Here is a 24,591-nt window from a genome sequence, read left to right as displayed (position 1 = left end):
ATAACCTGAGTACACAGATAAAAGATGAGGAGGCATTTACTGCACCCATTTCATTCACATCCGTATACTACGGAGACACTTATCGTGCTAGCAGAGATTAGCGTGGTCCCCACCCAACAGGCTATTGTGAAGGTTAAATAGAATAACGCATGTAAAATACTTAGCACACTGCCTAGCATATAATAAGCACCCCATGAATGTTACTGTTATTACCAAGTAGAGTACAAGGCATGCTGAATATCCAGAGAAAACCACAGTTCAGCCCCTGCCCCCACGAAGCACACACATTAGGCCAGAGGGTTAAGGAAAGGGTGGCTTACTGTGATTTAGCACTTTGGCTCTCAGCTTTCTATTTGTCCCCCTGGCAGACGTGGGACCCTGAGTGATGCATAGCGACCCTCTTCTAACTGAAGGATGCACAACTTTTTATCAGTCAGGAAAAGGGGAAAGTGTTTCTTGTGAAAACATTCCTGAAGAGTGCATTGAACAGTCAAGAAGGAGAATGCCTGTGAGGGATGTTCTAGAGAAAGGAGAAACTACCAGGCCAAGAGAAAAAGGAGAGGTCAGAATATCACATTGTTGTTCAATGAAGGCATTTGCTATGGGGAGCTAAAGAAATATCCAGATTTTAAAAAATAATCTTTCTTTGTGGTTATAAAAACGATGTATATTTATTGTAGAATAATTTTAGAGTGCGGAAAAACATAAAGACTTAAATAAGAATTAGCAATAATCCACTACTCAGAGATCACTATTGTTAACATTTTGGCATATTTCTCTCTATTGTTTATTGTTTATGTGTGAGTGCGTGTGCACACGCATAATTGTGTATAGACTGGGCATTGTGCTATACAGATTTGTACCCTGCCTTTTTGATTTAACATTATAATGTGGTCATTGTCTTTTATTGTTCAATATTCTCTGACAATGTGAATTGGAGAGCCATGTAGCATTTCTTCATGCAGCAGTGCTATACTTTATTTAACTACTTCTTGTTGGATATTGAAATTTTGCTATTATAAATAATGTTTCAAAGAAAAAATTTTGCCACAAGCCTCCTTCAGGATATCTCTGATTACTGCCTTAGGTGAGAAATGCTTAGATATATTAGTATGAGATCAAAGAGAAGAGGAACATTTTAAAGCTCTGAGTATGTGTTGTCAAAGTGGTACCCAGCGTTCTTGTGATTTAAGGAGATATAAATAGCGAAACCACCAAGACATTTGAGAAAAGTGGCCTTGGACTTTGGGTTGTCACAGACCAGTGGAAACATCAATAAAAACACTGAGTAGGGACTGACAGGCAGTCCCAACTCTGTGGTCACACAGACCCCTCCTACTTACTATCCTCCTGCCCTCCTACTTACTGTCATGAGAAGAAATAAATTTTAATCCAAAACAGTAGGGATATGATTCCAGACTAAAGGGCAGTTATTTAAATCGAATAAACTTTATTTTTGAAGACCTCGCTTCATAGTCCTTATTTCTACTCATTTCACTTTGGATCTGTGTATATTTGAAAATAAATTTCAACTTTACCTTTTCTTACGATAAAAAAACTTTATTTTTAGATTGCACAAAAACACATTTTTTTCATGTAGTGTAAACAACCCTTTATAATGCTTCTATGTGGGCTATAATAGCTTTTCCATGCACCCTGTCTAGTATGCAGGGACTTATTCAATGCAGACATACTTATTAATATTCTTATACATTTATATGTTTCCCATTTGCTAAAACATATATTTGGAGGAGGACAGCTGTTTTGGTGGAAGTGGAAAAAATGAGAGCATAGGGCCATTGTGATATCCACTAAGATTGAGATACAATTCTGTAGGTCAGAACTGGCTTGCTGTGCCCTTTGTGACATTAAACTTTTTTTCCTTTTTGAGTGAAACTTTTAATTTTGAAAAATTGAAACCTAGAGAAAATTTGCAAGAATAGCACAACAAACTCCTATATATCCTTCACCTAGATCCACTCATGATGTACTTTGCCCCATTGACTTAATTTTTCTCTTTCTATTAGTATAATATACACGTCTGAGATAATAATCCTTTATCCTTAGTTACTTCTGGGTATATTTCCTAAGAACAAGGACATTCTCTTCTGATACTATGATGTGTAGTTATCAAGTTCAGGAAATGTAAACAATATTGGATTTTTCCAACTGTCTCAACTTTTTTTTTTTCTGATCTGAAATCTAATCAAGAATCAAGTAAGCCATTTAGTTGTCCTGTCTTTTTAGTCCCCTTCAGTCTGAAGTGGTTCCTCAGCCTTTTACTGTCTCTTAGGGCATTGACATTTTTTAAGAGTACAGGCCCGTTGGCTTATATAACGTCTCTTAGTTTGGGCCTGTCTGAGAGTTTCCTTGTGATTTATTTCACGTAGGTACTACCACAAAACTTAATGACTTAAAGCAACAATAAATATTTTCTTTTACATTATTTCTGAGGGTCAGGAATTCAGTGTGGCTTAGCTGGTGGTTCTGGTTTGGGGGGGTCTCATAAGATCCTTGTCAAAATGTCATCTGGGGTCTCATCCTAAGTATCACGGCCTCTCAGAGGTCCTCCTTGATTACCTGTTCTGCGGTTGCTTCCATTCTCCGTTCCACCCCCTCTGTGGTTGCTCTGTTTAATCACCCTTCTTTTGTTCATTGTATGATCGATCACTTTTGGAAATTATCGATCTGTTTGCTTACTTTATTATTGTCTCCCTGAATGTAAGCTTTGTGGGAGCAGGGGTTTTGCCTCCCTGGCACACACTAGGCCATCAGGAAATATTTGGTGACTGGCTGATAAAGGCCCACTGTATGGTGCCTAGCAGGTGGAATAGATCGTCAGCAGATGTTAGTTCCGCCCCTCATCCTGCTTGGTTCTCCATCCCTTTGACTTGCCACTCAGCTTGTTGGTAAGGCCTTCCCTATCTGCCAGCACCCTGGCTGGTCGTCAGCATTTATCCCTTTCTAGAATTTCCAGCCCAGCAGCCAGGTTAGCATTCAAACCTTGGTTGTTCTGGTGTCCTTCTTGGGTTTTTGTCCCTCCCCTATCGTGCTGTCAGCCATGACCTGCTGATGATTTCCAGGCACTGCCCAGTTCCTGGGATAACACTGGGTGTTTATCATTGGTCCCTCCGAGGAGAGAATTTTGTTTCAACCAGTACCTTCCCTGCAAAGGAATGGTAAACCCTACCAAACAAAGAGGGAGCCTGTTGGTTCCTATCACTGCCAGTCAGGGCCGACCCCCAGAAAGGGTGGGCTCAGCCCTACCACCACCAAGAAGCTGCCACAGAATGGAGCAGGGATGGCATGCATACTAGAGGGTAGTCACTGTCCTCTATAGCACCCTTCCTGGAGCGTTCATACGTCCTAGCCCTGGTTCTAGCGTATACATTCAATGCACTACCTTTGTTAAGCTGGGATGAAGTGGAGGGAAGATTCTGGGAGAGGGTAGAGGGAGATTCAAGTGGGGCGTGAGTAGCCGGAGCGCTGTGAGTGACACATACTGAAACAGAGGTGCAGGCCTGGGCAAAAGAGCTGGGGGAGATCGAGGAGGGAGCCACTGCCCCAGGCGGGGTCCCAGGGCCTTCCTGGGGGGGAGAACAGGGTTCAGTTGTCCTTGAAAGAGAACGGACTTTGCCAAATATAGAAGGGAGAGCAGGGCATTCTAGACAGAGGGCATAGCCTGAGCAAAGGCCTGGCGGTGGAATTGGGAAGGAGTGGGCAGAGGGGAGGGTCGTGGAGCAGGGAGAAGCGGCAGTCTCCCTGCCTTCTGACTCTGCTTAGTTTGTATGTTGCTCAAGCCTGAAAATTGCTTTAAAGTTTAAAACCAGTATCTCAGAGTCCAAGCTTCTGGGATATCATTTTAGAACCTTTCTTAGAATCTGCTGGGTCTTCTAGTGGAACATGGGAGGCTCTGGAAGCTCCCAGATTATTTCCCGTTCCCCAGAGGGAGGCTTGAGACCGTGACCTGTGTTCTGTTCATCGGCCCATCCCCAGCACCTGGGCCCGGTACACACACACTCAGCCGTAGGTTCTTGATTCCTGCAACTCTGCTGTATTTGCAGGTGCAAAGAAGAGAAATACGATTATGACCTTCTGCCCACAACATCTGTTATCATAGCATTTTATAATGAAGCTTGGTCAACTCTCCTTCGGACAGTCTACAGTGTCCTCGAGACATCCCCGGACATCCTGCTGGAAGAAGTTATCCTTGTGGATGACTACAGTGATAGAGGTAAGCCCCTGGCATGGTTTGTTGGAGGAGCCCGGCTTTCCATGGCAGTACCTGGGAGGTGAGAGTGTGACATGGGACATGTGGAACAGGCTTGGTAAGGACAGGTGTCCTGCATGCTCCTGTGACCAGCTGCCGCCCTTAGGGAGCTCTGAACCTGGTGGAGGGACGCATGTCACGACCGAGGCCTGTACTGCACAGTGCTACGGGAAACAGGAGAGGGGCCTACGCTGCCTGCGTGCCCTGGATGGGGTGGTTGACCCTAGTCTTGAAGGTCAAATAGTTTGTGGACAACAGAGAAAGAAAGAGGGCATTTCAAGTGGAGGGCGCCGTTGTGGATAGGCTTGGAGGTGCAGCGCTGTGTGGATTGTGCAGGACCTAGCAGGCGTTCAGAGACGAGGGAGGACCAGCTGCTATGGGGAGTTGTAGGAAGAGGACAGGGAGGAGAGCTGGAGACGCGTGCAGGTGTTAGACATGAGGCCAAGGAGCTGGGACTTTGTTCGAAGGGCAGGGGGAGCCAAGGCAGGGTTTTAGGCAGGAGAACTGTTTGGGAGAATCCCTCTGGCTGGGGTGTGGGGAAGAATGCACAGAGGCGCTTGGTGGGGAGGCCGGGCGGCTGTAGGGGTGGCCCGGGTGAGAGATGGTGGCTTGGAGTCAGGTGGTGGCAGAGGGAAGGGGGAAGGGGTGGGATGAGAGGTGTTTGAGAGGTGGCATCCGCAGGGATGGAGAGTGGCTGAGGTGCAGGGAGGACCCATGGGCTTCTGGCATGGGTCCCTGGGTGAATGGCGGTGTCATCGTAGGGCTGGACAAGGCACCCAGGACAGGAGGAACCGGTCTGGGAGAGGAAAGGGGGTGTTCCGTTTTTGTATGTGTTGAGTTTGAGAGGAGATCAAAACGGGCAGCCCAGAGCAGAGAACTGAAGCCAGGGAGAGGTGTCCGATTGAGAGGGTGGTCAGCGCGCCTGCAGGCCTGGCCGGTGACCGGGACCCAGCAGCTCACATGCAGTCCAGGGCTGGCCCTCTATTATTCAGCGAGCAGTTTTTGAGTTTCTCCGGTGTGCTGGGCACTGTTCTAGGCACCGGGGGTTTGCTGGGGAGCAAGACAAGTCCCCGTTCATTTGTCGTCTCGCTTGTGAATGGGTTTATCCACATCTGTCTCAGAGAGTTGTGGTGAGGAACAAATGGGATCCTGTGTACATATACCTGTGTAGGACAGAGCCTCATGTGGCAGCAGCATGTGGTAGGCACTCATCTGCATTTCCTTTTGTCCGTCCCTTCCAGGGTTGTTTTATAGGTCTGTGTGGACACTGGTTCTGGGTCATGCTGCGTGGGCTTGAATCCAGCTCCATCACTTCACGGCTGTACAGCCTTGAGCAAGGAGCTTAACCGGTTTCAACCTCGGCCTCAGCTTCTGTTTTATAATACATTGATATAGTTAATTAACATAAATAAAATAAAATAATAATAGTCCCTGCCTTGTAGGGTCATTGTGAGGATTAAATGAAGTAAAGCAAGGTCAGTGCCTGGCATAGTGTGGGCACTCGTTAAATGGTAACTTCTATTTTTATGAAATGTTAAACGATAAAGTGCTGAAAATATTTCAGAAATGTCTTCATTCAGGAGCAAATAGTAGATTTAAATTTTATCTTTAGGAAATTAAGCAGGATTGGTGGGCTCCTGTGGTAGGCAGACACACGGTCTGAACCCCTCCAGCACAGCCTGGTTCCCTCATAAACGTGCAGCCGGGCCACGGCCCCCGCCCCCCGCCCCCCACTGTGGGAACCTGTACAGCAGGTGCGATGCCCTCCCAACCTGTCATGGAGGGGAGAGTCCTGCCTGCCCCCTCGCGGCCTTGCTGCAGTCAGTCTGAGCTCCAGGATGCGGTGTCCGCCCCTCCCCGGGTGTGGGAAGACAGTTCAGGCCGAGAGGAGGTTAAGGCTGACCGAATCCCTGATGCGTGCGGGGCGGCCGCAGGTGCACTTTTGCGGGCGCTCACTGAGCACCGCAGTAATGCCTTCGCGTGGGAAGTCACCTGTCTTAGGCCTGCCATCAGCTTATTTACAGTTACATTTAGGATTGAAATAAACCAACTGATGAATGTTTTCTTTTCTTTTTCTTTTTTTGAGTGGCAAAGATATTTAGGGAAATAGTTTCACAAACTATGAAGCAGCCTGGAACATTTTATAAATTGCCCGTTTCCCTGATGATTGAAGACTTTGAGACAAAGCCCATGATGATGTGGGGGAAGTTCTTTCATTTTTACTTTGCCTAAGGGGTGCCCACCAGCCTCCACCTGGCTGCTAAGGGGTGTGAATGGGGGCCTCCAGTCTGGAGCCTGTGTGTGGAGTCGGGAGCCCTGGGCAGCCCTAGCCGTGGGCATTTCCTTTTAACTTTTAAGAGCTCATTTCTTCTTCTGCAAAACATGATGTTCTCCTGAAAATTTTGGATTTGTTTATCAAGGATGAGAAGGTGCGCAAGAAAGCTCTGTGGACTCAAGGGGGCGCAGCCCCTTGGGTGTAAATCATGGGTCTTCAGCTCACTTGCTCTGTGACCTTGACCTGGACAAACTACTTAGCCACTCTGGCCTTAGTGTTCTCATCTATTAAATGGGGGTGATAGTGGTACCTACCTCGTAGGATTGTTGCAAGAATTGCGTGAATTATATATAAGTAACTGGAGAGCAATGAGCACAGTAGGCCCTCTCACCATAGCTGCCGTTATTACTACTGTTACTCTGTCAACTGAAATGTGCTCCTGAGAAAATGTACATTAACATAAGTACAATAATATAATATTGTAAAATTTTCATTAACATAAGTCTAATACTATAACTAAAAAACAAAATTTATGTTAACATAATTCCATGTAAATTAAAAATGTATAGCATATAGTATAATTAATTAACATAAATTAACATATTTATATTAACACAATATTTTAGAAAAATGGTGGTTGGGTGGTTCTTGTGCTTTTTGTTTTTAAATGTTCACGAGTCAATGTATAATGTATTTCAGGGGGTAATACTTCTGTTTATTGAGATCTCTCCACATACCATACCGCGCATTTCAAGCATTTGGTGGTTCTGGAATTCCCCCACCCCGTCCCCCCCTGGACTTTGGGGTGTTTCCAGTCTTGGTTCTGGTTGAGGCGAGCGTGTCCCGGTGGCAGAGCAATGGAGGCCTGTGTCTATTTAGTCGTCTTTTTGGGCCAGGGAGGCCCCGGAAGGGACGGGCTTGGTGTGTGGTGGTGACCCTCGTTGTCCCGCTTGTCCCCCAGAGCACCTGAAGGAGCGCCTGGCCGAGGAGCTGTCGGGGCTGCCCAAGGTGCGCCTGATCCGCGCCAACAAGAGGGAGGGCCTGGTGCGAGCCCGGCTGCTGGGGGCCTCCGCGGCAAAGGGCCAGGTGCTGACCTTCCTGGACTGCCACTGTGAGTGCCACGAGGGCTGGCTGGAGCCGCTGCTGCAGAGGTGCGTGAGCCGGCCGCGTGGGGAGGGTCCCAGCGCTATGCAGAAGCAAAAACAAGCTGATCGCCACCGTGTGAGAGGCCATGGGGCGAGAGGTGCAGGTGCTCCTTGGGCAAGTCCTTTGTCACCGGGTGTGTCACAGCCCCTGACTCATCGGGCTTTGGGGGCCATTCAGTGATTGAATACGTGTACGGTTCTTAAAACACGCCAGCACGCAGGAGGCCCTGTATGAGCATTTGCTTTTATTACTGCTTATTATACACGTTTAGTGTAGAAAACTTAGGAAGAATGATCAACCAAAAAAATTGTCGATCATATAAAATGACATTTCCAGAGAAGATACATTTTGGTGTATTTCTTTCAAGCAGGGCTGACTTATCCATTACCCCCAGTAGTAATGGATAATGCCTAGGGCCTGTGAAACTTTAATGAACCCACAAACATTTTTATGTTAATTTCACTTTAAATACAGAAGGAAAAATGAATATCCTAATAATGACTGCACAACAATGAATCTAGCTTAGACTGTTTGTCTTTATATCACTATAGTCATAAAATGTAGTTTTTAATATATATGTATTTATCAAGTCATGAAAAATGATGATGCAGCCCTGTCTTCAAGGCCAATTTTCCTACCCTCTCATAGCCTCTTACGCTGCGCTCCCAACCTGCCCCTCCCCGAAACCACAGTTACAGGGTCCTGACTTTTAACCTCTTCTTTTCCCTCTCTCTCTCTCCATTCTCCTGATTCTGCACAGCAGTCAGGAGCTGGGCTAGCAAATCCAGGCCTGGGTTGCGGGGTGGCAGGGGCGGGGTGGGGGGTGTCTCTATTTGGTCCCCCTGTGTGGAGCGAGTGGGTCAAGGGCTGGAGGATCAGGGTCTCTGCCCTTGGCAAAGTGCTTTCCCATGGCCTCCAGCACTTTGGTTGCCAGGGTCTGTTTGGAAAAGCTGGGACCTGCGTGTCTCCCTTTCTGGGTGAGACCAAACTGTCCCTGCTCTGCTACTTCCTGGGTCCTTGGACTCTGTGGGTGCCATGACAACCTCTTCACCTCCTCAGCCCTGATGAGCTTCACCAGCAGCAAGGACCCAGGGTTGTCCAGGCCGGTGGCGGAGTCCGAGGTCATTTAGGACACGGTGACAGCTGAGCACTCCCTCTGGAGTCTGGACCAGTGGGTCCACCTTTCTCCCCTCCCTGACATTGTGCATGCAGGTGGCCACCTGGAGGCTGGTCTGAAGTCAGTTGGCACACTAATGTCACCTAGAGTTCCTTGTCAGCCCACCCTTTGGAGAGAGCAAGCAGCGCCCCCGTAAACAAGCCCTTGCTCTCTACTTGTAGAAAAGGATTCCCTACCCGCGTTGCCTGTTAGAAACGAGTGGGGAAGTTTTAAACATGCCAACCTCTGGGCCTACGGCACACCACTGGCATCTAAGTCTCTGGTGGTGGAGCCCAGGCTTCTAGATGTTTCAAAATCTCACCTAAGGACTTGGTACGCACCAGAATTGACCCATACTGGACTCTGTTGCTCCGGTGGTCCCAACCAGGAACAGTAACCTCTTCCTTCTAGGGCCTTTTGGAAATAGATGTTCTTGGTTGTCAAGCTAACCAGACGGTGGTCCTGGCATTGAGTGAGCCAGGGACCAGGGGTGCCAGACGTCCTGCGCTGTGCGTCCTGCGTAGCCCAGGGCGGTTCTGCCCCGGGTGCCAGGAGCCCTTCACTGGACGTGCGGCTCGTCGGCCTGCACGTTCTGTAACTGTGGTTCAGAGTCCTCTACCCCTGTGCTGGCTTCCCGGTTTGCCTTTTCTTGTAAAAATTAGGCTACCCATGGTTCCAACCAGCTTGGTTACAAGTCACATGTTCTCGGGGTCTTTGCTCGGGGCCACGCAGCATCTTTGAACATGCCCAGCAGGTCTGCTGCCGCCCCCTCCCCCTTTTTAATAATGTCCTTTATTGGTTTAAAGAATTGGGCTTTGGTAGATACTGACTCTGCAACTTCCTGAATGTAGTGAACTCATGGTTTTGATTCTCTGTGTCACATAATCTATCCTGAGCAGTGCAGTTTCCCCTAAAATTGTCATCCTTACTTCAGTGTCATAGTCATAATGTCCCCTTTAACTTTCTGGTGTTATTCTAGAAACACATGGAGCTCAAGTTTGGCTGATCTCTGTTTCTTCACACCATTTTTTTTTTGGTGTGACTCTTACGATTTTTCGAGTCAAATTCCAAATAAAAGCCCCCCAAATGTAACCCAGAGGAATCTAGTGTTCATGCATAGTCCGGTCTCAGTTCATCTTTCCTGGTGTGCTGTCAAATGCGAGAAAACACGGCTGTGGAAGCGTGCCGAAGGCTGGTTGGGCTTGTAATAATTGTGGAGGGGCTAGCCAAAGCAGACGCACAGGCTGATATCTGCAACAGGAAATCATAGCATTTCCCTCTATGTGTAATATTTCACAATAATAAAGATTAAAAGAAAAGAATAGCCATAGTTCCGGGTTCTCTGCCAGCCATCCTCCATTCTCTGGGAGTCTTCATGTTAACCCTGCGAGCCTGTACAGGGTAGGGCAAAGCAGGCTTACAGGTCATTTTGCATTGTTACTTATTAATTATTGTATTATTGTCGCTGCAAACAGCTGTGAACCTACTTTTGCCCCACCCTGTTCTACTGTTACCCATGAGGCAATAGTCCCTGAGAGGTTAGATGACTCAGCTAATGTCACACGGTAAATAAGGGGTAGGATTAGAATTTATGTTCTAACTCCAAAGCTGACCCTTTGGTTTGGAGGCATCTTTGCACAGGGAGATAATTATTTCTTGACTTCTTGCGATTCATTGTGATTAAATGAAGGAACCTTCTGCAGTCTTGAGGAATTGAAAATCTACTTTCTGTTTTAAAAGTTACCTTTGATTTTTTATACGTCTTGATTTTGGTAGAGCGAGGCACATTTAGCCGCTGTGTCCATAGGTACAATCAGAATATTAAAGCTGTGGGACGTTTCATATTAAGGTCAGAATCCTTGCTCCCCACTTTTCCCCTAAAATTCCCCAAGATACTCACCTGTCTGACATGGCTGTGGACACCTGGAAAAGAGAAGCAGATCTTCCTCACACAGGTATTCCTCCTTCCTAGCGGAAGGGCGAGGAGAATTCATCCCCAAGATTCTCAGGTGTCCTCCTGCACCCGTCCACATGGAGAGACGGGGCGTCCTGGTATTTGCAGGATCCATGAAGAGGAGTCGGCAGTGGTGTGCCCGGTAATAGATGTGATTGACTGGAACACCTTCGAGTACATGGGGAATGCCGGGGAACCCCAGATCGGCGGTTTCGACTGGAGGCTGGTGTTCACGTGGCACGTGGTTCCCCAGAGAGAGCGGATGCGGATGCGATCCCCCATCGATGTCATCAGGTTAGGGGGCGACTTCTATGAGTGAACCTTATTGCGTCTGGCTACCGTGTTGGTGCAGGCCTTTAGCAGGGGTAGTTAGCTGGTGGGCCCCCCACCTTCCTCCTGAGCATTTGTTTATTTTTATGAAAAATCATCGCGACATACATGGATTTTATATTGGTGTGTTTGTGTGTGTGTATTTTAAAAATCATGGAAAAATATGCATAATCTAAAATTTCCCACGTTAACCATTTTTAAGGGTACAATTTAGTGATATCGAGCACATTCATATTATTGAGCAACCATCACCTCTGCGTATTTCCAGAACTTTTCATCATCCTGTACAGGAACACTATGATTAAGCAAGGACTCCTGTTCCTTCCCTCCCCTAAATCCTTGTAACTTCTCTTGTACTTCCTGTTTCTATGAATTTCCCTATTCTAGATACCTCATATAAGTGGAATCATACAATATTTGTTTTTTTGTTGTTTTTTTTTTGGTTTAGTGGGAGGGAGAGAAAGAAAGAGAGAGAGAGAAAGAGACATCAATTTGTTATTCGGCTTATTTATGCATTCATTGGTTGATTCTTGTACATGCCCTGACCAGGGCCCAACTTCATTCTTTTTTTTATAGTAGAAGAGTACTCCTTTGTCTATACATCCACAGTTTGTTTATTCATTCAGCTGTTGATGGACATTTAGGTTGTTACCACCATTTGGTTATTGTAAACAATGCTGTTGTGAACATGAGTGCACTATTATTCGTTTTGAGTCCCTATGTTCAGTTCTTTAGGGTATGTACCTAGGAGTGGGATCGCTGGGTTTATGGTAAGTCCATATTTAACATTTCGAGGACATACTGTCAGGCACCTTGTGAATTGGGGAGGTGATTGGACCCGGGGGTGGGGGAGCCAGCTTTGGCCAGTGGGTGAGCCTGGGTCTGAGCAGAGTGGGCTCAAGAGGCTCAGTGCCCATTCTTGAGGTGTTGAAATAAGAGTCTGGCTTGCTCCTCCCCTTCCAAGTTGAGGACCGGTTAGGAGACAGACGTAAGCACCAGGCAGATGGGGATTGGACTTCAGCTTTATGGCTGGTGTATTGAGCCTGAAATGGTCTCTGTGCTACCTTGGCATTTGGGCTTCTGAATCCTTCCGCTTGGGTCCGGCCTTGAGATGAGCCACTGTCTGAAGTGGAACGAGAATGGAGCCAGTGTTGGGAGGTGGGGCTGGAGGGGTAAATGGGGTCGAGTCATGTCCGGCTTTGAAGATCAAGGAAAGGGTGTGGGCTCCACCCTGAAAGGGCAGAAGCTACTGAAGGGATTTTAGCTGGACGTGACCTTTGCCTGTGAAATTCTTTAAAGATTGTTCTGGATGCCATGTGGTGAGGGGCCTGGAGGGAGCAGGGCTGCCAGCAGGGACATCGTTAGGAGGCATTGTAGTCTTCAGGGACAGGAGAAGGTGGAGGGAAATGGCGGACTCCAGAGATGTTGTGGTGGAAGAACTGGGAGAAACTGAATGGGAATGAGGCAGGGAAGAGTCCAAGATAACGCCCAGGCTTCTGGAGGAGCCCTTTGGGAGCATCTTGCCTAAGCTCTCGTTGATTTTCTCCATTTCTGAATTTATTCTTTTCTTCTGTTTGTCTGCGGTGTGCTTACAGCTTTCTGCTGGGGTAGCATGGAAGCCTTGGGCCATTTCTGAAGCCAGTGTTGTCTTCTAGAGGAACAGGGTAGAGAGAAAACAGGGCCAGCCGAGGACACAGGCCGGAGCTGGTGTCTGGATCCTGGAGGGGAGACTGCGCGCGCTGGAGAGGAACCGGCCCTGGGAGCCTTATGAGGCTGGTGCCTGTTAGGATCTTCTACTCACTGCTTCCTGGGGGCCTCTGTGAGGGCTGGCACTTTGACTGGGTGACCAAGGCCGCCACAGCCTGGCGCCTGCCACTCTCTGGGGGAACGTGGTCTTATCTCCCGGTCGTCTGTGCTTCTAAAAGTACAGGGTTTCTCTCAGCCTTACACCTTTGCTCTTGATGGTGTCTTCTTGGAGAACCATTCCATTTCTTTTCTTGGCTAACTCCCTTTTGTTCTGCATACCCTGCCTCTTCCGGTCAACTGAGCTCCCCTGCCCCCCACACCCTCCCCTCATGACCTCTTTCTTCTGTGTTCACACAGGCTCAGGGTGATTGAGTTAACACAAAAATGCTACACAGAGTTCTGTACTTGCCTGTTGAGCTGTCTGTGCACTTCCTCATGAGGTAGGCCTGTGCCCCCAGGCCTAGCTTAGCGCTGGGGGTTCTCTTTAGAGATGGATGATTGGACTGAAGAGCTTATGGTGGGAAGGGAGTTCAACTAACTGAGGGTTTCTTGCTGCTTGCACTGCAATGTGGATCTCACACGCTTCTAGGTCTCCAACAATGGCTGGTGGGCTGTTTGCCGTGAGTAAGAAATATTTTGAATATCTGGGGTCTTATGACACAGGAATGGAAGTCTGGGGCGGAGAAAACCTCGAGTTTTCCTTTAGGGTAAGTATTCCACTCTTCTCTTTGGACTCATTCTTAACCTGCTTTTCTCTCTTGTTCTCTCTCTTTGGAAACGATGGGGTTTTATGAGAGCCTGGTAGGCTTTTCCTCCATGTCGGCAATTTATCCAGCCATCCTGAAAGATGATAGTGGCATGTGCATCCTATGAACATGCTTGCCTTATTGTTTGAACTTTTAAAAATATCTACTTTTAAATAGATTTGGGGTGAGAAAAGGCCTGGCAAGTCACCCAGTTCTTTTCTCTCACCATAGAGGGGAGGAACCGAGGCCCAGAGAGAGGGAGCAACCTGCTCAAGGAGTGAGTGTCAGAGACTAGACTCCAAGTCAGGTCCCTGCCTCCTGCTCCTCATCTTTTGGAGACTTGATTTGTAGGACTATTTATGAAGTGGCCTCTTTAGAAGCACACTGACTTTCAAACTTTGACATATATAGAATTGTTGGGGCAACTTCTTAACAAGGGAGATTGACGGGCACAGTCTCCATAAAGTCTGATTTGATGGGTTTACGGCAGGGACCGGGAACCTGCCTTCGGTAAGAAGCCCACCCACCGATCCTGCTGTGCGTGACCCACGGGCGATGCCCCTCTGAGAAACCCTGAGCGTTTCCATGGGGTTTCCAGCTAACTGAAGCTTGCCTTTTAAGTATCAGAACCTTATGTCAACGTTAGTGCTTTTTATAGAAAGTTTAAAATTTTAATAATATTTTATACAGTTTCCTGCTTAAAAGTGTTATTTAATTAACAAGAATGTGGCCTTTTGCCGCAGCATGAAACGGCCCGGACGCCTCCGCCCGCTGAGTCTCAGAGTGTGCTCTTAATGGTCTTTCTGCCTTCTCCCTAGGTGTCAGGCTGCTCTGCCTGCCTCTAGAAGCTCTTCCTTTCCCCCTTCCAAACTTCTCTTCCCACTTGCTGCTTTCCTATCTTCTGTGGCTAGGACATCAGGTAATCAGCCTGTATTTTACATACTGAGTAGTTGGGTTCTCAGCGAGATCAGCTATGGGTACAGGCTTGAGTCAAGTGCATGAGCTTTAGTGCATGGACTTGGGGTCTTGGTTCCAGGGCTTGTTGGCTTTTGGGGCTGCCTTCTTACTCTGGCTGCACTCTGTGTTCTGTGTGTGCTGGGGAAGTGGCCTCCTGCCCCATGGAGGGTGAGGGCTTGGCAGGGTTCGTCATGACGCCTGCGTTCGGCTTCCTGGCTGCAGGCATTGTGGACCGGCACCTCATCCCCTGCTCACCTACCTGGCCTCTTCTCTGCTCTGTGTGCAGATCTGGCAGTGTGGTGGGACCCTGGAGATACACCCGTGTTCTCACGTTGGCCACGTTTTCCCCAAGCAAGCTCCCTACTCCCGCAAAAAGGCTCTGGCCAACAGTGTCCGTGCAGCTGAAGTGTGGATGGATGAATACAAAGAGCTGTACTACCATCGCAACCCCCATGCCCGCTTGGTGAGTTCCTGGGCCACCCGCACCCAGGCTGGCTTTCTCTGAACGCGAGCAGCTCACGCTAGCCTCTGTACTGTAGTAGACCTGGTTCCGGAAATAGAAAATTAGTTGAGTGCTCTTGATACAGTATGGGAAAATTTTATTCCTTAATAGATTACAGTTGATTCTTATTATTGGCAGTAGTTGTGTTATATATAGTCACTGCAGACACTGAATTTGGGAATCCCGATGCATTGCTCGTAGGGGAAATATAGGGTTAGGTTCCTGCAAGCCTCTGGCAGGTTGACATTTTTGTCAACTGATCGATACCTAACCTTGTATTCTGTGTTTCTGTTTAAAGATACCTTGTTTAATATATATTGTTGGTTCATTACATTGGACTTGCGGCCAACAGTACTGCCGCTCATGCCTCAAAGAAGCTTATCAAACACACAATTTCTCCATCAGGCGCATCACAGCCTTCTTGCTCTGAGGAACCCCAGACGACACTTTAGTACTAACACTAGGGAGCCATTTCACACAGGGAAATCCCCAACACAAAGCACAAAAATTTGAAAAATGTGGCACTAAAGAGGCCACAAAAAGGATACTTGTTTACAGTATGAGAGCCGAAGCAGGACCTCAGCTGAGAATGTGCACATTGGGTGACTCAAATTTTTTGCCACCCTACACGTGTTCACAAATGACAGAAAGCGTGAGGACACCCCAAGTGGTGATTTGAGCGTTACAAACAAATTGTAACAAACAGGTCCACTGCCCCTGCATGGGCCAGCTCTGCATGCCCCAGGACAGGGGCGCCCTGACCCTGCAATCCCATTGCTAACAGGGCCACTTGGCAGGACGAGGTGTGCCCCAAGGCCTCTTTCCTGGCCACTTGACGAAAATGTCTTCTGATTCCTTACAGCAGTCCTTCAGGCTAACTCTGAAATTGTCTTTTTTTTGGTTGGGAAAACTGATGCAGGCAGAACTGGGCCAGGAGCATGCACACCCCACTGGTTCCTCTGAGCTCTGCGGAGCCCTGGGCACCCTCCCCCGACCTCCTTCTTGGCCTCTCTCTGCCTGTGGGCTCCAGGGTCATTGCTTTCTCTGTCTTGCCCGAGGCTGCAGGGCGGAAGTGCCTGCTCTACCCTGTCGCCCCGTCCGGAACCCCCAGTTCCCTCTTCGTGATAACTCCCAGAGAGTGGCGTGTGAGAGGACCACTGCTCACACCGTCCGTCGGAATACCCGGCGGCCTTGAAACGGACATGTGGCTGAAGATGAGGGTACAATGGCTCTCATCAAAAAATGAACTTCTGGGAAATAAGCAAAAATTTCAAGTTCTATTCAAACATTTTTACTTATCATTGTCATTATGTTAAATATTTAACTCAGCAAACTTCATTAGTATAACGTCATGGTGCAGGGACACTAGAATCTCTGCACTCAGTGCCGCTCTTGTGGCTGCCATGCTAAATAGATGCCTCCTTTATTTAATTACTTGAAAGTTTTTAATCATTGGTTTTGTTCAGAGCACGAAACTTCCGCTAGTCTTTATTATTGCAGCATTTTGCTCTTTTCATTGTAAGCATACATTTAGACTTCAATACATTGAGCACGTAAGGTTTTCATTCACGATTATATCTAGAACACCCACCTGTGTTTGAAAGTGAATGTCAGGTATCAGTGGTACATTAGAATGCCCTTGCGCATGTGTGCTGCTGACATGTTGCTGGCCTGTGATCGCATGTGTGTCCGTGGTGTGCCGGCCCACAGGTCCCGTGCAGGCCCAGCACGGGTCCCTCATGCCATCAGCAGGTGTTTTTTTGTTCTTCCCTCGTGCACCTGGTTGCAGCTCCCTGGAACGAGAGCACCTGGAAATGTCATTGTGTGACACTCTCGCCTGCTCGAGTGCGGCCACTATGTCTGAGGCTGCGGTTTGTGCTCTGTGCCCTGCACAGGGCCCGATACACATTAGGTGCTCGATAAAAGCTATCGCATGAGGGAGCAACGGTGGAGAGAGGGGCCTTGATAGGAAGTACCATGACCTGCAGGGGCTCACGGTTTTGTTGTTCTGTCAGGAGCCCTTTGGGGATGTGACGGAGAGGAGGCAGCTCCGTGCCAAGCTGCAATGTAAGGACTTCAAGTGGTTCTTGAAGACTGTGTATCCGGAACTGCACGTGCCTGAGGACAGGCCTGGCTTCTTCGGGATGGTGAGTAAGGCGGCCCATGGTGGGCAGGGAGTTCCTGGCCCCCAGGTCTGGTCCACAAACCCTGGGCAAGAAAGACCCCTTAGTGGGGACCACAGGCCTCCCCAACCCCAAACTCTTCTTCCTTTTCTCCTACTGTTCTTCCTTCTCCCCGTGACTGTTTGGGGCTCGGGTCCAGAATGTCAGCTCTGGAAGCCATCTTGAAACTGGCAAGTATAAATGAGGACGTTGGTGTTTCCATGTCCTAGTTTTTACTCACACCTTATAATATTACCTCAAATCTCAGAAGGCGAGTTCATTTCCAACTCAGGGACGAGTTCATTTCCAACTCAGGGAGCCACAAAGGCAGCAGTGGGAAAAGGAGAGTCACTCCTGTTATTTCAAAAAACCTAAAAGGAATGCTTTTGGGATGAGGCCAGATACCGATAAATGTCTGGAATTGCACCAAGTTAGCAGGGGCTGTCTCCTGTGTTGTGCTGATCAGAAGTGCTGGTGTTTTCCTGGAAGTCTTTGATAAACACCAAGCAGGCGGTTAATGCATTAAATTCAATGTTGTTTTGAAAATGTTCAAACATACAGAAACCCAGCGAGAATGGTGCAATGAACCCTGTCCCCAAGATTCTAGAATTATCAAGACTTTGCCTCTCTTGCATTCTCTCTCCTCTGTTCCACTCTCCTCCATTTTTCTCTTTTGAAGCCAACCCCGGGCATTGTGTCATTTTACTCCTGTATCTCAGGGACATGTATTACAGCATGTATCTCAGTAACATTTGGATATCATCCTACAAAACCACAGACCGTTATCAAATGAACCCTAATCAAATGAACGATAATTTCTTGGTGTCGTTTACTCTCTGGCCCTTATTCAGATTCCCCCTGATCTTCAAATTTCTCTCGGGGCATTTGGTGAGATCTCTTTGGGATCCGGACAAGGTCTACACATTGTATGCGGGCACTGCCCCTCCTCCCCCAACGTCTCTCTAATCTAAGGCAGCCCTTGTCTTTCTTTCTTCCCCCTTTGCCACTGCATTTGTTGCCCTGTAGAGTACCTCACCCTTGGGATTGTCTGCTTGTTTCTTTGTGATGATTTTTAAATTGTGCCTCTCTCCTCCCATGTTCTTTACAACGGAAGTGAGGTCTAAAGGTTCGATTAGAGTTGATGTAGCTGTTTTGGCGAGGACACTTCACAGGTTTGTTTTGTTTTTACCTTGCGTCATAAAGGAGCATGTGATGTCTGGTCCTCCTGCTTTTAGTGAGAAGATGGGTCAGTGGGTTCATGGAGCGTCACCAGGATGTGGCCTGTTCCCAGGTTCCTTCACAAAGCAAAGGGATCTCAGGGACGTGGAAGGCGGTGCTTAATGAGCTAGTGGATTGTGGAATCCTTCTTTCTATGTGGCTGAGCCTTGTCATCAGAACCAGGCTAGTCAAGGACGGACAGGGCAGGGCAGCAGTTGGGTTCAGGGCTATTGAGGGTACTTTGAACTCTTCAGGAAGGAATTTAGAAAGTACTTGAGTTTTTCCCTGGAGACTTTGGCAGGGAAGAAGGAGCATAAAACCTGTGGTTTTTTGCCCTTGAAGCGATTAAAGGGTTTTAGATCCAAGAAATACCTCAGTGGTGACATTAGATTAGACAGTGTTGAGTGACAGAGAGAGCACTGGACTTGGAGTCAGAGGCCCTGGATTCAAGACTCAGGTATTTTCGCTTACCTGTTGAGGTACCTTGGGCAATTCATTGGCTCTCTGTATTATGCTGTTGCTACCCTAGTCTAGAGTCATGGGCCTGTGATCTGGGGAATGCTGAGTCTCTAGGCTGGGGTGTCCTTTGCTGATGCCTAATATTGGAGCCGGAGCTCCTTGGGTACCTGTGAGGCGACAGCCCAGTTTGGACCAGTGCACTGATGAGCAACGAAGAGGTATGGGCTTTCAGGCCCTAACAAGCTAACCTCAGTGATCCTCTGGTTTACCATCGTAGAGAGGGGGTTGTGATTCCCGCCTCCGGTGCAGAATGGGAAGGCACTTTTACAACTAGAAATGTCAGGGGCTCTTGCCGTTGAGTGCAGTTCCTGAGGCAGGCACGTCTCTCACTGTTGCCCTCCCTCGGAGCCCTGGGTGGAATCTGTTGTTGTGTATAAATCTGGACCAAAATGCCACCTTATGTTTTGTTTAGCTCCAGAACAAAGGACTAAAAGGTCACTGCTTTGACTATAACCCTCCCAACGAACACGAACTCACAGGGCGCCAGGTCCTCCTGTACCAGTGTCACGGGATGGGTCAGAATCAGGTATGTGCTTGTTTCTGTAGCTTGACAGGCTTGGGCACGGGGGAGACAGTGCGGAGCTTTGTGTGCCGGGGGTCATCGGTGTGGGCCTCTAAAGAGGAAAATGAGGGGAAATCCATGTGTTTTTTAAAAATGAAATGTTTGCTATTTTTTTTTCATTAAAAAGTAACACATGCTCATTACAGAACATTTGGGAAATATAAAATGTAGAAGCAAATAGCAAATGATAGGACCCAGAGCAACCACCATTATAATTAAGACATATTTACTTTCCATCTTTTTTTTTCCATGCACAGCCTTTGGTTATGTGTTTTAAATAGTTGTTATCCTATGTCTATCTGCTTTCTATTCCCTCGTTCCATTTACTTCATCACACTTTCCTTGTGTTATTAAACATCCTTTGAGAATATCACTTCTAACGGCCACTTGATACACCTTTGTGTGGCCACGTTACTGTTCAGCAACTGATTCCCTGCCTCCCTGCTTTTGCAATTGTAAATAACTCTGCCTCTAACACCTTTGGTTAGAAAAATAAAAGTAAGGAAAAAAAAAACGATCTGAATTTTAGATGACTTCCTTAGAATTGATTCTTAACAGAATGACAGGTTTTGAAGGAAAATGCCACACTGCAAAGCAGAGGTCAGGGCGGTTGCTTCGGCTGGGGCCCAGGCGGCTTTGTTAAGTGCCGTCCTTCAGGCTGGGCAGGGGAGCAAGTCCTGGGGGGTCTGAGGACCAGAACAGGACCCTGGCCCAGGAAAGCAGGTGCATCCACCAGGGCGAGGCCAATGGAGGAGGCAGGAGAGGAGGGAAGTGTTGGTTCTGGACCTTCAAAGCCTCACTGTCTTAGGAGGTGTCAGACACTAGAGATGAAGAGGTGGGGATTCAAGTTTCCTTCCAACCTGGGACAATTTCCTGCAATTCCATTTGAATATGAAGGCCCCTTATGGTCAACAGTGAACTTCCATAATTCAGGCCCCTGCAAGCTTAAGGTACTCAGGCCCTCCAGTACCTTTTAGAACAGTGCTCCTCAAAGGTGGTCCCCCCAGCGGTAGCAGCAGCAGCATCACCTGGGAGCCTGGAAACGCAAATTCTCAGACCCATCCTGTCCCTCTATAACGCCAGACTCTTGTTTGAGCCAGCTTTCTGGGAGATTCCTTTCAGAAGCACTACTCCATGTGACTTATGAATAGCCACCTGTGTCAGAACCTCCTGGAAGGGAGGGAGTGGAGCAGGGTAGGTGGGTGGCTAAGTGTCTTGTTAAAAATGTGAAAACGCAGCTTCCTAGCTCCCATCTCAGATGGAAGGAATCTGCCTTTCCCCTCTGGGTGGGGCCAGGATCAGTATTTTCCTGGCCACATTAGCGGAGGAAGGCCCTGGAAGAACCAAGCCCTCCCATGAGCAGGCCTATTGTCTGCTTGCGCACAGCACTGACAGTTTCCAGGGCACGGTCACACTCATTGTACTTCGGAGGGAGGAGGACGAAAGGACTGAGGAAAAGGAGAGGAAATGGCTGGTGAAGGCCGCAGAGCCCCCAAGTGCTGGCCCCGGGCACCGGTGCATTTTCCTTTCTGCTGGTCCGCACCAGCATGGGATGGGGTTAGGCGCAGCGGGAGCCCAGGCACTGCAAGGCAGACCCTAGAAAGGGCCCCTTCATTCACACGTGCTAAGCACCAGACCAGGGTGCGCTGAGAGCGGCAGGGACACGCAGGAGGCTGGCTGATCAGACAGGCCCGTGTCCGTGGGTGAGGGGAGAGTGAGGGACCCTGACTCCCCCGATCTCATGACCCCTGGCTCTCATCCAGCAATTCCCAGCTTTCCCCTGTCAGAGGGTAACTAACGCCCGTCGGCTTCTCCATTTTCAGTTTTTCGAGTACACGTCTCAGAATGAAATTCGCTATAACACCCTCCAGCCAGAGGCCTGTGTAGCGGTGGAGGCAGGAGCCGATACTCTCATCATGCTTCTCTGTGAGGAAAGGGCGCCGGAGAACCAGAAGTTCATCCTGCAGGCGGTGAGTGACCTGTCTCATCCATCCTTGCTGCCGCCTGTGGGCGCAGAGGGGAGTGTGGAGGCAGAGCCCGCTCTCTGGCGCAGTCCTGGCGAGTCCCAGGGCTGCCCCCACGTAGGGGAGACGGGCAATGTCGCAGCGACCCCCGGCCAGGCCGTGGCCGCACCGTTGGAGTCCCAGTGTCCACTGTCGGCCGCGCTTTCCTTCTCCCTTCGCTGTTACTCCTCTTGGTTTTTCCATCTACCTTTTTCTACTGGGAGCCGCTGAAATGGGAAGAAGACCTGTCGCAGGCGCGTTCTGAGATGAAATCAGGTTTAAACAAGTGCAGCCAATTGCCAGCGTGTAAGGATGGCAGGTTAGATCCAGGTGGAAGTCACTCCACTTCTCTCAGGCTCCTTTTTCCCTGGTTCTAAAACTAGGGGCCGGCAGAGCAGCCTCATCTTAACTCTAGCGAGGATTAGACATATGGCCAGGAATATATATGTTCTTTGGGAACTGGGAAGGTCTATTGGAATTAGTTGTTACTTGCAGTGGAATAACCAAGAAAAGCTCTCTCAGAGGGAGCTGGCGTCAGAATGGTCGCTGTGTAGGACCTGGGTGTTATTTCAGGCATGAAGGGCGCTAGCTCCCCCATGTTTGAGGTGAGCCCCTGATGTGACTCATAAATCAGTCATATCCTTTGACTCACAAAAAAGCACTTGAAGGAACAGAACCAAAGAAAATAACTCAAAAGAAAAAAGTTAGTTCTCTTTTATCTCTATGGGAGCTTTCTCTCCCTGGGAAGCTGGCCCCAGGGAGGGAAAGATTTATCTAGACTGCTTATAAGTAGGTGAATCCCGAGTATGACTAGAAGTTGGAGTATGTTTTCCTGTAGAAGATGTTACGATTAGCAATGTAATTTGCAGGCTCCTTGGAAAAGCCAGGCACCATAGTGTTGCCTATTTGATGTAAAAAATGAGGGGAAATATTTCTGTGAACCCCAGAAGTCTCTGACCCTCCGTATGACCTCTCCCTTCTTTCTTTTAACTGGAAGCCATTGTAAGCCCTCAAAGAATAGCAATGCAAGATAAAGGCTATAAAATTGATTTGAAATGTCATTAAAATTTTATCTTAAATTTCAGTGACCATTTAAGGAAAAGGAGGTCCCTTCAGAAGGGTGGGAGGAGGGGCGCTTTATTTAATTACAGGCACATCTCGGAGATGTTGTAGGTCCTGTTTCAGACCACTGCGATAAAGGAAGTTTTGCAATAAAGAGTCACATTAATTTGTTGGTTGCCCAGTGCATATAAAAGTGATTATTTACCTTATACTGCAGTCTATTAAGTGTGTAGTAGCATTATGTCTAAAAAACAATGTACATACTATAGTTAAAAAATACCTCTTTGCAGAAAGATGCTAACTGTCATCTGAGCCTTCAGTAAGTCATAATATTTTTGCTAGTGGAGGGTCTTACCTTCAATTTTATCTGCAAAGTGCAATAAAGTGAAGCATTAAAAAAATGAGATAGGCCTGTATTTACTTTCACATTATTCTGAAGGCAACTTATGAGCACCTTTAAGGGTTTTCAGGGTTAACGTTTTTGAAATTATTTTGCAACTTATTTAATTTCTAAGGTTTCTCTTGCCCTGGAATAGGGAGGTCACTGTTCTTCCCATTTGTTGCTAGGTCATGATTAAGTTCCTTGTGGGTGTGTGTACACCTTACAACAGAGAGAGGAGGGGGAGGCGCAAAGAGAAACTCCAGGATGCGGGGGGTGGAGGGGGGAGAGATTTGCTGAGTTAACTCAGCAGCAGTGTGGGAAAAGAAGAGAAGGGGAGGCATTAAAGAGGATCATCGCCTTTAGGAGTTTGGGAATTGGCACGGTCTGTAGAACCCACTTCCTCTCGGGTGACTTGCTGGTCTGTAGCTGAGCTGGGACTAAAGCCAAGTTTCCTGACTCTCCGTTTCAATACACGCGAGAGAGAGATCCCCAGGGATGCAATTAGTTGGCCCAAGTGGAAGAGATTCTTTGGTATTGACTTCACTCAAGGAAAAGCAGTAGGGTTGAAACGTAGTGTCTGACAGATCCCCAGAGCAGCCAGCAGGTGGCACCATTGGCCCTGACTGTGGAGTCTGGGACCCCATGAGGAGCACAGCAATGTCTGCCTGTAGTCCCCTGATCCTCCCTAGGCAACGGGAGTCCTGGATTGCTTTTGTACATGCAGCCACTGCTCAGTCAGTGTTTCTAAACTGATAAAAGTCACCCGGAGCATTTAAGAACACAGTTTAAGGAAAGAGGGACTTGCTGAGGAATTGCTTGTAATTCTCTTGACCATCCAATGTTATCTATTGTAGGATGGTGCTTTATTTCACATACAATCCAAGAAATGTGTTCAGGCTGAGAAGACGGCTGCTGGCAACAGTTTTGTGCCACTCTTACGAGACTGCGCCAACTCGGAACATCAGAAATGGTTCTTTAAAGAACGCGTGTCATAAGGAATCACTGCACCAAGGAGACCAGCAGAGGAGATGGGGGGCCCTGGACTTAGCCCAACAGAGACTCAGCTAAGGACAGTGGCGGACCCACCAAAAACTTGGCTGCTCTATATTTATAAGGAAATCACTGTGCAATTTGTGAAAGTGATGTGGGGGTGTGGTAAGAATGTAAAAAAGCTTTGTTCTGATTTTGAAAACTTTAAAATTGTTCCCAAATACTCTATTTTCAAAGGATAATCACAACTAACTCTTGGTTGTCAGAGAATTAAAAACCTTTAAATATTTTTCTATCACGATGTATTGTTGTAATGTTGTGTCTTTTTATTCCCCCCCCTCCCCCAGCAAAAAGAGTAAATGCTTTATTTTGGTAATTGCAAGGATTTTCAGGTACAAAGATGTTTGCATGTGTGGAAATTAGACTCATGATCATTTACTTTGATTAAATTGCTAATACTTCAAATGTTGGGTTAGCTTTTCTCACTGTGGACTGACGGACAGTGGGACCAATGTACTGCTTCCTTCAGGTCATTGAGATAATCGAGATTTATTTAATAAAGAGTGCCATTGGATTATGTGTTGCTGCCATTGTCAAACCTCCAGTTAAAA

The 24,591-nt window shown here is 47.7% G+C and overlaps 1 protein-coding gene across 1 annotated transcript in view; it reads left to right on the top strand.

Moving 5' to 3' along the window:
* GALNT12 (polypeptide N-acetylgalactosaminyltransferase 12) overlaps positions 1 to 24,243 on the top strand; it is a 29,375-nt gene extending 5,132 nt beyond the window's left edge. The window contains exons 2-10 of the mRNA XM_054584948.1: positions 4,065 to 4,234; positions 7,507 to 7,696; positions 10,910 to 11,095; positions 13,467 to 13,584; positions 14,867 to 15,043; positions 17,098 to 17,229; positions 19,394 to 19,507; positions 21,367 to 21,513; positions 23,845 to 24,243. Of these exons, the coding sequence (XP_054440923.1) occupies positions 4,065 to 4,234; positions 7,507 to 7,696; positions 10,910 to 11,095; positions 13,467 to 13,584; positions 14,867 to 15,043; positions 17,098 to 17,229; positions 19,394 to 19,507; positions 21,367 to 21,513; positions 23,845 to 23,985 (1,375 nt within the window). The 3' untranslated portion in view covers positions 23,986 to 24,243. The remainder of the gene's footprint in view (positions 1 to 4,064; positions 4,235 to 7,506; positions 7,697 to 10,909; positions 11,096 to 13,466; positions 13,585 to 14,866; positions 15,044 to 17,097; positions 17,230 to 19,393; positions 19,508 to 21,366; positions 21,514 to 23,844) is intronic.
* Positions 24,244 to 24,591: the final 348 nt, after the last annotated feature.

Source organism: Pteronotus mesoamericanus, unplaced genomic scaffold, assembly GCF_021234165.1.
Source record: "Pteronotus mesoamericanus isolate MK-2021 breed Mesoamerican mustached bat unplaced genomic scaffold, CSHL_Meso_final contig_78, whole genome shotgun sequence".
NCBI lineage: Eukaryota > Metazoa > Chordata > Mammalia > Chiroptera > Mormoopidae > Pteronotus > Pteronotus mesoamericanus.
Note: the sequence above shows the minus strand (reverse complement) of the source record. Positions and strands in the feature narration are given on the sequence as shown.